The 14,022-nt window shown below is 44.6% G+C and overlaps 1 protein-coding gene across 5 annotated transcripts in view; it reads left to right on the top strand.

Annotated features, from left to right (window-relative positions):
- Positions 1 to 356: 356 nt before the first annotated feature.
- Positions 357 to 14,022, top strand: part of Rapgef2 (Rap guanine nucleotide exchange factor 2) — a 219,403-nt gene continuing 205,737 nt past the window's right edge. For all 5 annotated transcript variants that reach the window (XM_060378452.1, XM_060378453.1, XM_060378455.1 and 2 more), the window contains exon 1: positions 357 to 709. In XM_060378452.1, the coding sequence (XP_060234435.1) occupies positions 641 to 709 (69 nt within the window). In that variant the 5' untranslated portion in view covers positions 357 to 640. The remainder of the gene's footprint in view (positions 710 to 14,022) is intronic.

Genomic DNA, 14,022 nt, shown 5'->3' with positions numbered 1-14,022 from the left:
CGCGCCCGCCGGCCACCCGCGCCCGGCCCCGCCGCTCCCGCCCGCCCGCCGCGCGGACGACGCACAAAGTTGCCTGGAGCGCGGGGTCCGCGCGGGGAGCCGCCGCGCTCGGGCGCCGATGGGGGCGGGCGGCCGGAGCTGCGCGGCCCGCGGGGATGCAGCAGCAGTCGGGAGGCGCGGCCGACAGTAGACGGAGGCGCAGCGCGGCCACGGCGGCCGAGGCCAGCGGGCTCGGGGGCGCCCAGACCTGAGCCCCGGCTCCCCAGGCTCGGCGCGCGGCCCTCCCGAGCGGCGCGCGAGGACCCGGGACGCGTCAGAGCGAGCGCGGCCGGAGCGCGTAGAGCCGAGCCAGGGCCCCGCCGGAGAGGCCCCGCCCGCCGTCGCTTGCACCTCCCTAAAAATAACTCGGCCGCCGGGGCCAAGCGCGAACCTAGACCGTTCCTGAGCGCAGCCGGGCAGTCCGCCGAGTCCGAGTCCGCGGACAGCGGGCGGCCGGGAGGAGAGCAGCTCCGCGCTGCGCGGACCCTCCGTGCAGTCCGCGCCCCGGCCCCGCGCCTGGGCCGGTTTGCCTCGGGCAGGGGCACTGGGCCGGGAGGCCGGAGAGTGTGTGGAGCTGTCCCGGTGCGCCCCGCAGGGGGAGATGGCGTCTTACGTGGATAATAGCTTCCGCCAAGCGGTGATGAAGAACCCCGCCGAGAGGACCCCCCAGGTGAGACGCGCCGCCAGCCGCCGCGGGGTTGGTGTCTGCAGACTGCGCCCTTCCAGTGCCCCAGCGCTCCTCTGCTGGGGAAGCATCCGTTTCCCCCCACCCAGGACCTCCCTGCCCCAACTTCCAAGGGCGTTCTTTTCAGACGTTCTCCTCCGCCGTCCTTTACGCTGCGCTCCCTGTCGCTGACCTTGCCCATGGGTGCGGGACTGGTTGTCTATAGGGTTTGTGTCTCTCCGGCCCCACTCTCCTAGGGCTCTGAGTCTTGGGGGTCTCAGCTCCCTTCCGCCAGATACTGTTGTCACCCTGACTGCAGGCTAAGTTACCCCATTGCATGTATCCCAGCTTTAGAGTTTAGGGGTGTTTAATTAGCAGCAAGAAGGAACTTGAAGGGTTGTGCGATGGACGGATCGAGGTGGGCCTTGTAAAGTGAAACGCTCCAGGTGCCAGTCTTTATTTACTACTTTACTTTCTTGAAAGAGAAGTGTTGTTTTCCACCGGAGGGAAAAAAGTTGACAGCTAGGCTAGCGCGTTTAATTCTAAATGTAGATATAACTGCAGAACAGACGTATTCAACCCCCCTCTTCCTCGCAGGACAGATTCTTTTGGTTTGCATAACATGATCAAAATTAGATTATCTTTATACATTTGTTTATCTTCGGGTTTCTTTTATTTTTAAATAGAGGCATTGCAGGTGGGTTGCATTTGATTTTTCTTAAGTTGGATTGGCGAGGGAGGAGCGCTATAAAAATGTGGTTTGTTTTCCTTTGCTTACTGGATAATGACGTATTTTCCTAAATGTTGAGGTGGTGACTACAGGAGACCCTGCTTGCCAACCCTGTAGGCAAAGAAGGTCTACAGGTCCTTGGGACCAGCAAACACAGGGAGGATCTGATACTTGGAAACAGTTGCTTTGCTTGTCTGGTGTTGGGTACCATCTGTGCAAATCCAAATGCTGCCCATCCCTGAGAATCATCTTTTAATGTGCGGGAGAATAGAATAAAATAGAAGCTTCATTGGCTGCCTTTGGACAAGCCCCAAGAATGGCACCTGGTACCGTTTTTGATGGTTTTCCTTTTGCTTGATGGAGCTGTCACACGTGGGCTGCGTTGTACAGATTACATTTGCCAAATCTGTGGGAGATGGGCATAGCTTTGTAGGAGCATTCAGTGTCTCCAGAAGTGCTCTTATAAAGGGTAGTTTTTATCGGGATCTGGGCATGCCCCCCTTTGATCTGGTCCCTTCTCTGGTAGTTCCTTTTCATGGGCCTTCATCCCCAGTATTTGTTAAAACTGCCAGTTGTACCCATTTTCTGCTTTTGAAAAGTCACTACCGGTTTATTGTGTAGGCAAAGCAACTTTCATGAGATCTCTCAGTTCTTTTCAAGAGCAGAGTTTGAAGTGCCGAGTGAAATTACACATGCAGAGGACAGGAGAGCCTAGGAAGGCTGGTCAGAAAGTGATGTCAGAGGCCTGTAGTAGAAATTAGGTAGCGGGAAATGGTGTGTCAGGTTGATTAGTTAGAATAACGATTAAACCTATTAACAGAGGTGTGTGTGTGTGTGTGTGTGTGTGTGTGTAGGGTGGAGAGGTGGGGTGTGGGCGTGTGGGTCACTTGGACAGCCTGTGGATTGGCCAAGTGAATGGACTGTTGTTAGGTTTCCCTGTTCCCGTGCCAGTGCTGTGGATATAGAAACCAGCCCTAGAAAGGGAGGACTCTTGGCCCGGTGTGTTACTGCTTCCCCTACAAGTTAAGGAACTTAGCTCCATTGAGAATCGGGAGTCTGTCTTCCCCACCTGACCCCAGGAGAAGCAAACAGAGAGCTGCTGGACACAGTGACCATCCTCGAGTGTCAGCCCTGTTGACTCCGATGCTCATTTGGTTTTTACCAGTGCACCCCCCCCACACACACCGTTTGTTTATCGATTTAAAGAGAAATAAGTTAGAAATACGAATGTTTTTCCATCCTTACCCGAGTTGTCAGAAATCATCCAGAAGTTGGAGATCTCCATGAGTAGAAAAGCTGGGTTGGTACACCTGTGCCAGCTTTTCCATATGCAATGTATTCTCATAGATGCTTGAGCAGGTTTTTTTTTTTTTTTTAATAATAAAACAACATTGATGTTTAGCTTAATACGGCTGGAAGAACAAGAATTAGGGAAGCTCTGCTGTGGAGTATCCTGTTTCTGAGTACTGACTTTCATAAAGGAGTTTGTGTGACAGGCAAAGCCAGAAAGTTCTTGAAAAGAATGAATGAAAACATTTTTTTAAGAAAACTTATTTATTCTTGTTGGGTTCAGCTCCTCCTTCTTCCCTAGCCAGCCTCCATCCTTTGCCAGACTCTTTGAAGACAAGTTCTGTATTTAGGTTAGTCAGTTGCTTCAAAGGGGTTTTGATAACTACACTAATGTAGTTGAGCAGTTGGTGACTTGTATCTGGGGCTGAAGAGTCTTAGCAACTTTGACACTTAGAAACTTTTCATATGAACCCAGCGTGGTTTGGGCACACCTATAATCCCAGCACTTGGGGAGGCAGAGGCAGGTGGATCTCTGTGAGCTCTAGGCCAGCCTGGTTTACAGAGCCAGTTCAGGAAAGCCAAGGCTACACTGAGAAACCCGTCTCAAAAAACACAAATGTCTCATATGTATCTGGAAAGTGGCAAGCCACCTTAGGCATGCTACAGGAAAGGGGGGGAAAAGAGAAATACAAGAAAAAATTAACACCTGAGATTTTAGCTAAGAGATTTCCACTGTTTCACCTGATATTCTTAGAAGAGGAAAAGTCTTTAATCCAGTGTTTACCCTGTATTGTTTTGTCTGGAAACTTGTCTTCCTTCTACTCAATGGGGCACTGTATTCTAAAGTAATATACTCCCTTGAAAAGAATGAGCAATAAACATTCTGTTGATACTTTTCAGTGCACCTCTGTTGAAAAACAGGATTGCTAACTAACTGCTTTATTCAATGACTTGGGTTTATTTCTTTAATCACTTAAATGAGAATCGTGGTCACTAAGGCAATTTAGTGAAGTAAAAGATGTAAATAAATTACAAATAACATTATACCCCAAGGCTTCATACAATAATTTTTTTGTTAAACCATTTTATTAACGTGTTGAGTTCAGGACCATTGAAATTGCTTCTGTGGTGTGTTTAAATATTTACTTTCAAAATAGTATGTGTAAAATAACTCTCATCTCATCTTCTCCTAGTTAGTATCGTACTTTATTTTTCTGCATTAAACCCCCTCTGCTTTTTTTTTTTTTTTGCTAACCTTTTTGGCCTAGCTGCTAATGCTCAGGAATGCAGCTGTCAGAGTTCCCAAGAGTACAGGACATAGTTTTTTTGCAAAGTCACTCAGTGGAATTCATTGTGGGTCTTAATGACAGCTGAACCAAAACAAAGTAGATCATCTTGGCAAACTGAAAAACGTATTGAATCCCCCCAGCCTAACAAGACTGTACTGCTGAGTGTGTGCTCTTTACGTTCATGATGCCTGTGGTCTGCAAGCTTTCCAGTTGAAAGAATAGCGTAACACATACTGTTAGTCCAGGAAAGGTCAAAATTCAAAACCTATCTCAAGCAGGGTTTCTTTTGAATGTTTCACTTATGTAAGTGTAAGAAAACAAACAAACATACCCATACACCAACAAATCCTTTTGAACCCCAGAAGTAAGGAGCCATCTGCATCTGGCTTATCATAACTTATCACCTATATGAGGTAACTTGGCAAATGTAATAGTATTTCTGGATCCATAATGGCCATGTGATTTCTAAACAGCACTGTTGGGAGAGATGGGGGAGGGGTGGGTGTTCTGAAGTTTATTAGGGGAAAGGAGTGCATTATATGGAAACCTACTGACTGCTGGTGATACAGTGTGATCAGATTGTAGCTAGTGTTGGAAAACAGTTGTTACACTTTTTGTTAATCATCTTGTGTTATTAGATCAAATACCTTAGGTGACTGATAAAAAGAACAGGTTTGTTTGGGCTCAGCTGTGGAAGTACAAGATTAGGTAGGCTGGGAGTATGGTGGGCTTCCAGATGGTCCTGCAGAGACAAGTGCCCACCTATTGGTCAGGAAGCAAAGGGAGGAGAAGGGACTGGTGAAAGAACTAGAAGCTCTTCGCTGGAGATCTTGGAGCCCTCCTGTTGGTTCCCCGCTTCCTGCATCTCCACTCCCTCCCAGTCGTGCCTTCGCATGGCCTTGAGGGACCATCCAGTGGCCAGACTGTGGCCGTGGCACGCCTCCAGCCATGTTTGCTTAGCTGATGTTGGCACATTAGGAATAGGAGCGATTTGAAGTGCACACATCACTCTTCGGTGGCTTTGTTAGAGCCAGAGGTTAGGGAGCCATAGCTAGTCAAAACATGCTAGTGTGTACGCCCAGCACCTTCTGTGGGTGAAAGTAAGCGACAGGCGCGCTAATTGTGATGATTTGTATACTTTTAGTGGAGAAAAGAAGCACTGTTTCTCTGATTTACCTGGTAATTTACTATGGAAGTGTGAGTGTGCTGCTTTTTACAGTCAGGCATTTTCGTTTTCTCCCTCAGTCCTTGGAAAGTTATGTTCAGGGCAGTGTTGGTGGGCCAGGCTTTGTGGAGGGGCAGATTGGCATGTTCAGTGTTTTGACGTTGAGGCATAATGCCATCTACAGATGTGTTGGGCTGCATTCAGACCTGTTTTTGGATGCATGAGGCCGATTGGCTGCAGGTTAGTCTTGCCAGTCATGCTGTTTTGTTTTTTGTTTCTGAGGCAGGCTCTCACTGCGTGGCTTCGGCTTCATTTTTTGTATTAAACCTTTCACTTGAAACAGTTGTATAGCGTGGAAGTGCTGTTGTCCTTTTGTAAGTAGTACCTGGCAAAGCTGTGTTGCAGATTGTGGCATGATTCATTGACTGTACAGAGCAATCGCTGCATAACAAAGGAAACAGGAATCTCTCCTTGGCATTTGTTTGAAAATAATTTTTCATTTTTATTTTTTTGAGATATGGTCTTGTACAGCCCAGGCCGATCTCAAAATCACTCCATAGCTGAGGGTAAGCTTGAAGTGCTAATATTGCAGGCATTTCCTGTCATCCTGAGATTTCTTCATGTTTTTAATAACCACTTCCACCCTTACCTCTGGGAACTAGTAATCTGCTTTTTCTTTTTTTTCCTCTATAATTTTGTTGTTTCAAAACATTGCGTAGATGGAATCATTCAGTATGGGACTTTCTGGGACCGATTTCAAGTTTCTACCATTGTCACTAAATGATATGGCCCCCTGTTCCTAAAGTACCAATGAGACCTGGTATTGGCCAGATGGATTTAAATGGAGATGGTGAAGAGGGGATGCTCTAACGTTCATGGAGTGCAGACCAGAGGTCATGTCTTGGATAAGCACTGGTTGTCATAGTGTGGGATGTCTGTAGACGGCCATCATTTTATTATTATTATTATTTTCTTAGGAATGAAAGTATTAAAACTAGCCTTCATCATTATGGCCTTTCATTCAAGAGATCACTTGCTGTACATCAGGAAGTCTTATGGACATACTGTAGGCCTTCCTTGTCTATCCAAGGCCTGAGAGGATGACCAGAGTTGCAGTCAGTGCCAAAAGTTTTCATACATTTTCTTCTATACCTTCACACCTATAATAAAACTTATTTTATAAATTAGACCCAGAAAGAGATTCACAGTGATAACTAGTAATAAAATAGAGCGGTTATAGCAATATGCTCCAATAAAATTGTCAGCATAGCTACTCTTGTGCTTTGGGACCGCTATTAAATAAAATAAGGTTTTTTGGAGTCAGATACACTGCATTTTCACTGGTGGTCTGCCCAAAGTAAGAGTGTGTTGAATGCAAACATTGCGTTCTGCAGTTGCTCTGGTGACCCAGAGGGGTGCAGGCTCTACAGAGCAGGGATACCCAATAAATGGTGACTCTGTGGCTCCTTCTACTAACCAGAACTGAGACACGCCAGCGGTGAGCTGTCTACACATCACTTGTCTCCTGATAGGATGCATGGAGAATGTGAGTGCTGCTTGAGGAGGCTGAGGTAGGAGCACTCCTGTGGAGGTTGAGAGCAGACTGTTAATAGGCAACAGCCAGTCAGGAATCTTGAGTGAGGGTTCTCTCAGAAAACACAGAACTGAAGAAGAAGAAGAAACTTCAGGAAGTCAGAGAGATGGCTCAGCAGTACTTGTTGCTCTTGCAGAGGCCCGGGTTCAATCCCTGGCCTCCAACCTTCTGTCATTCCGTCCCAGGGCATCCAGTGCCCTCTTTTGACTGCCATGGGTACCAGACTTGGTTGCATATGGTGCACTTACAAGCAGGCAAAACACTCATATACATTAAACAAAATACAAACCTTAAATGGAAAAACCTACTCAATTTCAGAAAACATCAAGCAGATCCAAATGTGATGTGAAACAGTTGGGCAGTACTTTTTGGAACCGTTGAAGATATGAAAATTGAAGGAACACACAAGTTGTCACAGATTGGAGAAGAGTGAAAAAAATGTTATAACCATGTTCAGCGTGGGATTCTGGAGTTTGGGTCACAAACAGAAAATAAATTTACCATTTTCAGATGAAATCTGAGTATTTAAATTTTCTTGTGCCTGTTTTATATGTTACCCTCAGAAGACCTCAGTGAAGTGGACATGGGATCCCTGAACTATCTTGTTGCTCTTTTCATTTGTTTTACTTTTGAGTGAGAGAGAGACAGAAAGAAAGACAGAGAGACAGAGAACAAAGGAGTATACATGAATATGGAAGGGATTCCCGTGGAGGTCAGAGGGTGACCTCAGGGATAGCCTGGTCCTCTTGAGGCAGGTCTGGTCCTCTTGCTTCTGGAAGTCTCCTGTCGCCTTTTTTCATTTCTGCGTAGGAGCCCTGGGCTCAGAGATTCCTGTGACCTTATCTGGCGATCTGAATTCAGCGCCTTACACTTGTCATCTTTCTAGCCCCTATAAAGCCTTTTTAGACTAAACCTTTCAAAATGGAAAGTTGAAGGATATGTAACCTTTAGAGCCCTTTTGTGACCCTGGAGAGGAACTACCAAATTATTAATTTCAAATAATCTTTCCTGACTAGTGATTTACTCTTCATGAGGAGCCCCGCGTCTTTCATCTTAAGTTTTTACTTTTTTGTTGCTGTGGTGCTGGGAATTGATTTTTCTACTTTGATAACCTTGTGCTCTAGTGCAAGCACTCTGCCACTGAGTTTTATTTCCATCTCTGTGCGTGTTTTCCTTGTTTTTTTTTTTTTTTTTTTTAACTTTGTATCTTTGAAATAGGGTCTTATTAGTTGTCCATGCTGGCCTTGAACTCAGTGTGTAGTTCAGGCAGACAACCACCATCTTAGACTCACCCTGGCAGCTCCTGTTGCGTCAGGGTCTTCATGGCCACCTCCTCATGGCGACCTTCTCTTCCTCGAGCCCCTTCTTCTTCCACCTGGGACCCTCCTCCTGGGACTGCAAGTCCCGCCTCCACTCTCTAGGCCAGCTATTGGCTGTTCAGCTCTTCATTAACCAATCAGAGTTGATGATGGACAATTTTTGCACAACATTGAGGCAGAAGATTCTTCAATAATAATGACAATGTCCACATCTGACTGTAACCAGATCTCTGGGCCCAGGAATCAGCACCCGAATACGCAGTGCATCCCCAGTTAGTGCTGTTAGGTCTGACTTAGTTCATTGTTGTTTTGTAGATTTTATTATTTTTAAAATGTGTTTTGTCTGCATGTACGCATGCGTACTATGTGAATGCCTGATGCTCTTGGAGGCCAGGAGAGGCGTCCAGTTGCTTGGAACTGGAGTTACAGATGGTTTTTAGCTACCTGAGTATAGAGTGATGCTGGGCTTAAACATATGTGTGTATATTTGAGTATATTAGTACATATTTTAAATAATTTTTTGTTTGATAGTTTTACTAATTGCACCTGTGGGAACAAATGAAGGGGGAATTTCAGGCCAGGTTTTGAAGTGACTTAAAACCTCATGAAAATGAAAACCATGTGATAAACGTTGAGGTGTGAAGCAAATCCATGTGGCATAAAATCCACGTGGCATAAAATCCACGTAGCATGTTATTGTTTGCATATAATTTTTAGAATTCTTCAAGGTAAAACATTTTTGAGTTTTTTTTTTCCCTCTCTCAAGCTGCAAACTTCGCTTTCAGATACAGTCCCCCTAAGTAGCTGGCCTTGTACTTGCAAACCTTGGCTCACCTTCCATAATGCTGGAGTTACTGGCCTGTATTGCTATACCTGTCATTAGTAGTCACCCCTGTTAGTGGTATTGGGAATTGAACACAGGGCTTCTCCCTTTAATTTATTTTATTCTTTCTTTGTTTGTTTGAAACATGATCTCTCATAGTCCGTGTTGGCCTTGAACTTAGTAGATAGCTCAGGCGGGCCTAGAACTCATCATCTTGTCTCTCCCTCCCAAGCTCTGGGACGCCAGGCCTGCCCTGCCAGGCCCAGCTACCTTTTCTGTTAACCATATTCAAATTTAATAGGAAATGCACGCAAAGAATATTTGAGTCATAGTCTTAAGTATTTTTTAAAGTACTGTATTCAGACACCACTTAATTGTATTTATGTATATTCAAACAAGTAGTATAGTATTAAGATCTAATGAGTTGAGAAATTTTGAGTACAGTATCATAAAATACAAGAGTTGAGGTAAGATAGGATTGACAGCATTTTAGTTTGTTTGCATTTGCTGGTATCCAATTCCCCACAATTTTTGTGGAGCTGAAAGAAATTGACAGTCTAGATTTGGAGACAAACATCTTATGTATGCGTATTCCGTGGACTTGGGATACCACAAACTTCTCTTAGACTTAGCCAGTGTACTCTGAGAACCAAAAATTCTTTATTCCTAAATTTGAACCTCCAAATCTAATCTTCCTTGGAGAGTTCAGCTGGGATGGGTGGGAATTCCTGCCTTGGTTCCATTTTCTCTGGTGTGGTTTAAATCTATAGCACAGTTAAGAAAACTGGCAGGCATCATAGTCAAGCCACTTCACTTTAAAAGTCCCTGCTGTCAACTGTGAGCTGGCCTGGCTGTTTTCCTGTGTAATTACAAGTTTGTATCTTTGGTTTATCATGGGACTGTTTTGCTTAGCGTATTTCTTCCTGAGATAGGGCAGTTTGATACTGGACTTGTCAGCATACTGTTTTATTGCTAGAGCCAGTTACTTAGCCTTGGAGGGGCTCAGGCTTTGGGGCTTCAGGGACTAAAAGAGTCCCCTAACACAGTGTGGCCCAGACATTGGCTTGCCACATGCTTGTCTGGCCACCTAAACTCGCTCTCACACTTTATGAAAGTGGAAAGATGATAATCTTGGACTATATTGTCAGCTTTTGCTCACTGTGCTAGCTATGTTTTTGTCAAAGATTTTTAGAAGATTAACTGTTGCTAGTTTTAAATTGTGTATACATGAATGTGTGTGGCATGTTGCACACAAGAAGAGGACCTTGTCTGTGCTGAAGCCGGAGTTACAGGCAGTGTAAGTGCTTGAATTAGGATCCTTTGCAGGAGCAGTTAGCTTTCTTGCTAGCTTTTCATTAAAGATTGAGCACAAAGTACAGTGGGCAGAAGTAGTGTCGGTATCCATATTGTGAAGATCACAGATGTAGTGGCTCTGGAGTAGAGTGTGGTTAGACATATTTATGCTTACTACTGTTTTTCAGCATTTGGCACCTATTACTTTGGTCATCCTTTTTCATAGATAACCTTTTATTACTATTTTGTAAAATTGGTTTATGCTTCTGAGTGATTTATAGCCCAGGTTGATTAGGTAGACTTGATTATGGCATTGATTACATTAGAGTTATATTAATCTACAAGTTACCCAGCACTGCACATTCAGTGGCTGGTGGCTTAAGACATCTAAAGGTCAGCAGTGCCATGTTCTGCTTAGTGTCACTAAAGATCAGGTGATGACTAAGTGCTCAACCAGGGAAGGGAAGGTTGAGAATCCCTTTGACAAAAGTTTTTGTCATCATATGCTCATGAATACCCTGGCCCTCCCATCCATGGTCTCCCTACTAGACAAATGCGGTATGGTGGAGCCACGCCCCCAGCCCTGTCTTTATTTTGCAAGGTATTGTGTAAATTCTTACTGGCTAGAGCTTTGTCAGCTGATTCTCTTGGCTGCAAAGGAGGTTGGGTATTTAAAGCCTCCATAGTACAGAAGGGCAGGGAAGAAAGAGATTAAGATTAATGGATACTGTGAGCTGATAGTATTTGTCCTGTTTACTTTGCATAAGAAATAGATGATGGTAGGACGTTTATGCAGCGATTCTCTGGAGAGTGCTTTGAGAGTCTTATTGGATTAAAGAGCTGCATTAGTGTAGCTCAGTAACAGGATCATGTGATGTATACATCCACTTGATTCTCTTAGGTGTATGTTTATTTTCAGAATTCCAAACAAGGATATGTACACTAGTGGATGAGAGGTATGGATAAATATTTACGTATAAAATACCGCGTGATAATTGGTTTCAAGACATGTGACGTATTGTTTTAAAAATATAAAATACAGGCTTAGGGTTGGAGAGATGGCTCAGTCAGTGAAATGATCTGAGTTGGCATCCCCAGCACCCACATAAAGAGCCAGGCTGGTGACATGCATTTGTGACCCCAGCACTGGGCTGACAGAGCAGGCAGATCCCTGAGACACTCCTTGGCCAGCCATCCCAGTTGAGGTGATGACTCAGAAGACAAGTGGAGAGTGACCAAGGCGTCATACCTGAAATCAGCCTTTGGCCTCCGCACACATGAGCACATACCAGTGTGAACATGCACCACACACGAACACACAAAGAAGAAAAGATTCTGGCTGACGGCATTTTGCAAGCATTTCCTTTTGTTTCAGATTGATCCTGTTTATAAAATTGTAAATCCTCCCTTTCTCCTCCCCTGTGTCTCCTGGTCTTTATCTTTGCCTTTTCTGAGGTTGAACATGAGGTTTCGCACATGGTCGGCAAACGGTCTGCTTATATTGTCAGCCCTCTTTTCACCTTTTATCCTGACACAGTCTCACTGCATTGCCCACGCTGGCTCACTCTTTAGCCCAGGTAGCCCTTGAACTTGTTATCTGTGTCCGTCTGGTTCTAAAGTAGCTGATTTCAGGCATTTATAGGCCTGTGCTACAAGCCTGGCCTATTCCTCCCCGTGTGCCTCCATTCCTTCCTCTCTCCCTCTGTGTGTGTGTGTGCGTGCGCTCTCATGCAGGCATACATATGTGTGATATTTTTGTTTGAAGTGCATACTGCCATAAAGGTTTTCCTGATAGCACCAGGATGTATGTAGATAAACTACTCTTGGTGATTTGTAGTAGGATTAGTTAATTTCCTATTAGAATCTAATGGCTAAGAAAGGCTACTGGAAAAAGAGGCCTTAGACCCCACAAGTTGTTTACTTGTCTACACAAGGGCCATGATTCTGGCATATTCTAAGCCTCACCAAAACACAGTTTTTAAAACTGAATATCTAAAGAGGATAAATGGCTTCTACTCTTCCCTAAGACTTCTGTTTAGCAGATTAACTTGAAGCCCACCAATTAGCCTTACTAGACCAGAGCTTCCTGGGATGGCATTAGTGTTCATCCTCAAGGCTCAGTGCTGAGTACAAATTGGAGCTAACACGTGCTAAAGACTTGTGCTTTCCTTGAGACTTGGTGGACGCAAGGAAAAAATTGTTATGGACTTCTTTACTAATATTAAAACTTAAATAGAAGCCAGAAAGGGGCAGTAATTTTTGGCTCAATTTCTATAGAAGCACTCTTTGTAGACACAAATAGCAGCAGGGCCCTGGGAGGTGGCTCAGTAGTATAGTGTGAGAAAATAGATAAAATTACCTAGAATGCATTTTATTGAGACTTGTACAAACCAGTACATAAGCTAAGACTTATTTGAGGGATATCAGTATGTTTCTGATTATACCCTCATTCATATAACATGTAAATCAATCTACAATTTCAAAGTTCCCCAGCAGTAAAATGAACCCTAGCACTCATGTGAAAAGACAGGTGTGGCTGTAATCTCAGAGCTGGGTAGGCAGAGGCAGGGCTACTGTGGCTCATTGGGCAGCTAGTTTAGCCCACGTGGCCTGCTCCAGGTCCAGTGAGAGACTCTCAAGGAAAAATAATAAGATTAAGGCTAAAGAGGAACACAGTGAGGTGAATGTTAAGAAGTATGCTGAATTACTAGAATACATTAGGACTGATTTTACAAATATGTATCAGTAGGTAGCAAAACTTCTTTGGAGGATGTAAGTATGTTTCTGATTATCACCCCATTCATGATTTACATGTAAATCAATCTGCAATTTAAAATGTCCTCAACAGTAAAATGAATCTTGCGAGTTTTCATTCTCTGAGGAGCAATCAAAAACTCGGATCTAGAGACAAAAACTAAATTTTCTAATTTAGTTATGTCATAAATTCAAACTATTTTTGTAGTAAACGGAGTATAAAAATAATGATTTTACAGTTGTAGAGAGTAGGGTAGATGTGCCACGGGAGCCCAGTCTACTTCATTAAGTGCTAGTGGGGATACCCACACAGGAGTTTCAGAATATCCGCACCAAGGCGCCTGGTCCTCCGGGGGGCAGCTGCCAGACTGGGCGACAGTGTTTATTTGTGTTGTGTTCAGGCGTGTGTGTGTGTGTGTGTGTGTGTGTGTGTGTGTGTTTCTGTAGGTGCAATGGCATGTAGAGGCCAGAGGCCAGAGACTGCACCCGCTGACTTTATCTTTCACACCCTGCTTTTATTAGAAAAAAGAAATTCGCCCTTAAAAACACATTTGAAATCCCAAATCTAGTTTGGACTTCTGAGGAAAGGAAGTAGCTACCAAAGCAGATCAAGTGAATTTCTCCATGTCTTCGGGACAAAACCAGCACATGTTGAAAAATCAGTCCCGTGGGTGGAGGTGAGCTGGCTCTGGCGGATGTCAGTGCTTGTGTGCAGGTCTTCCGGCAGGTCGCTCTCTCCACGACGGAGGCTGCTGTCACCCTGCAGGCACTGGGCTGAGCCCTATACAAGCCAGCCTTGCCTCTTAGGGCCCGAGAAAGTGTGGCCTGGAGGTCACCTCCAAGCACTGTTTCCACCCCTGCCCCCAAAGTGGAAAATTCCTTCATGTAATTGCTGGTGTGAGGAGTGGGCATGTCCTGGCTGACCTGACTGTTAGGGACAAGCACTTTCTTTGTCTTGATTTTTTTTGATTACAGTCTCCATATTGTAAATTTGTGTTTCTTTTGTACATGTTGTTTGTTTACATTCCTTGCTTGTTTCAAGGCAATTTGACTGGATGGAAG

This window comes from Meriones unguiculatus, chromosome 2 (assembly GCF_030254825.1).
Source record: "Meriones unguiculatus strain TT.TT164.6M chromosome 2, Bangor_MerUng_6.1, whole genome shotgun sequence".
Taxonomy (NCBI): Eukaryota; Metazoa; Chordata; class Mammalia; order Rodentia; family Muridae; genus Meriones; species Meriones unguiculatus.
Note: the sequence above shows the minus strand (reverse complement) of the source record. Positions and strands in the feature narration are given on the sequence as shown.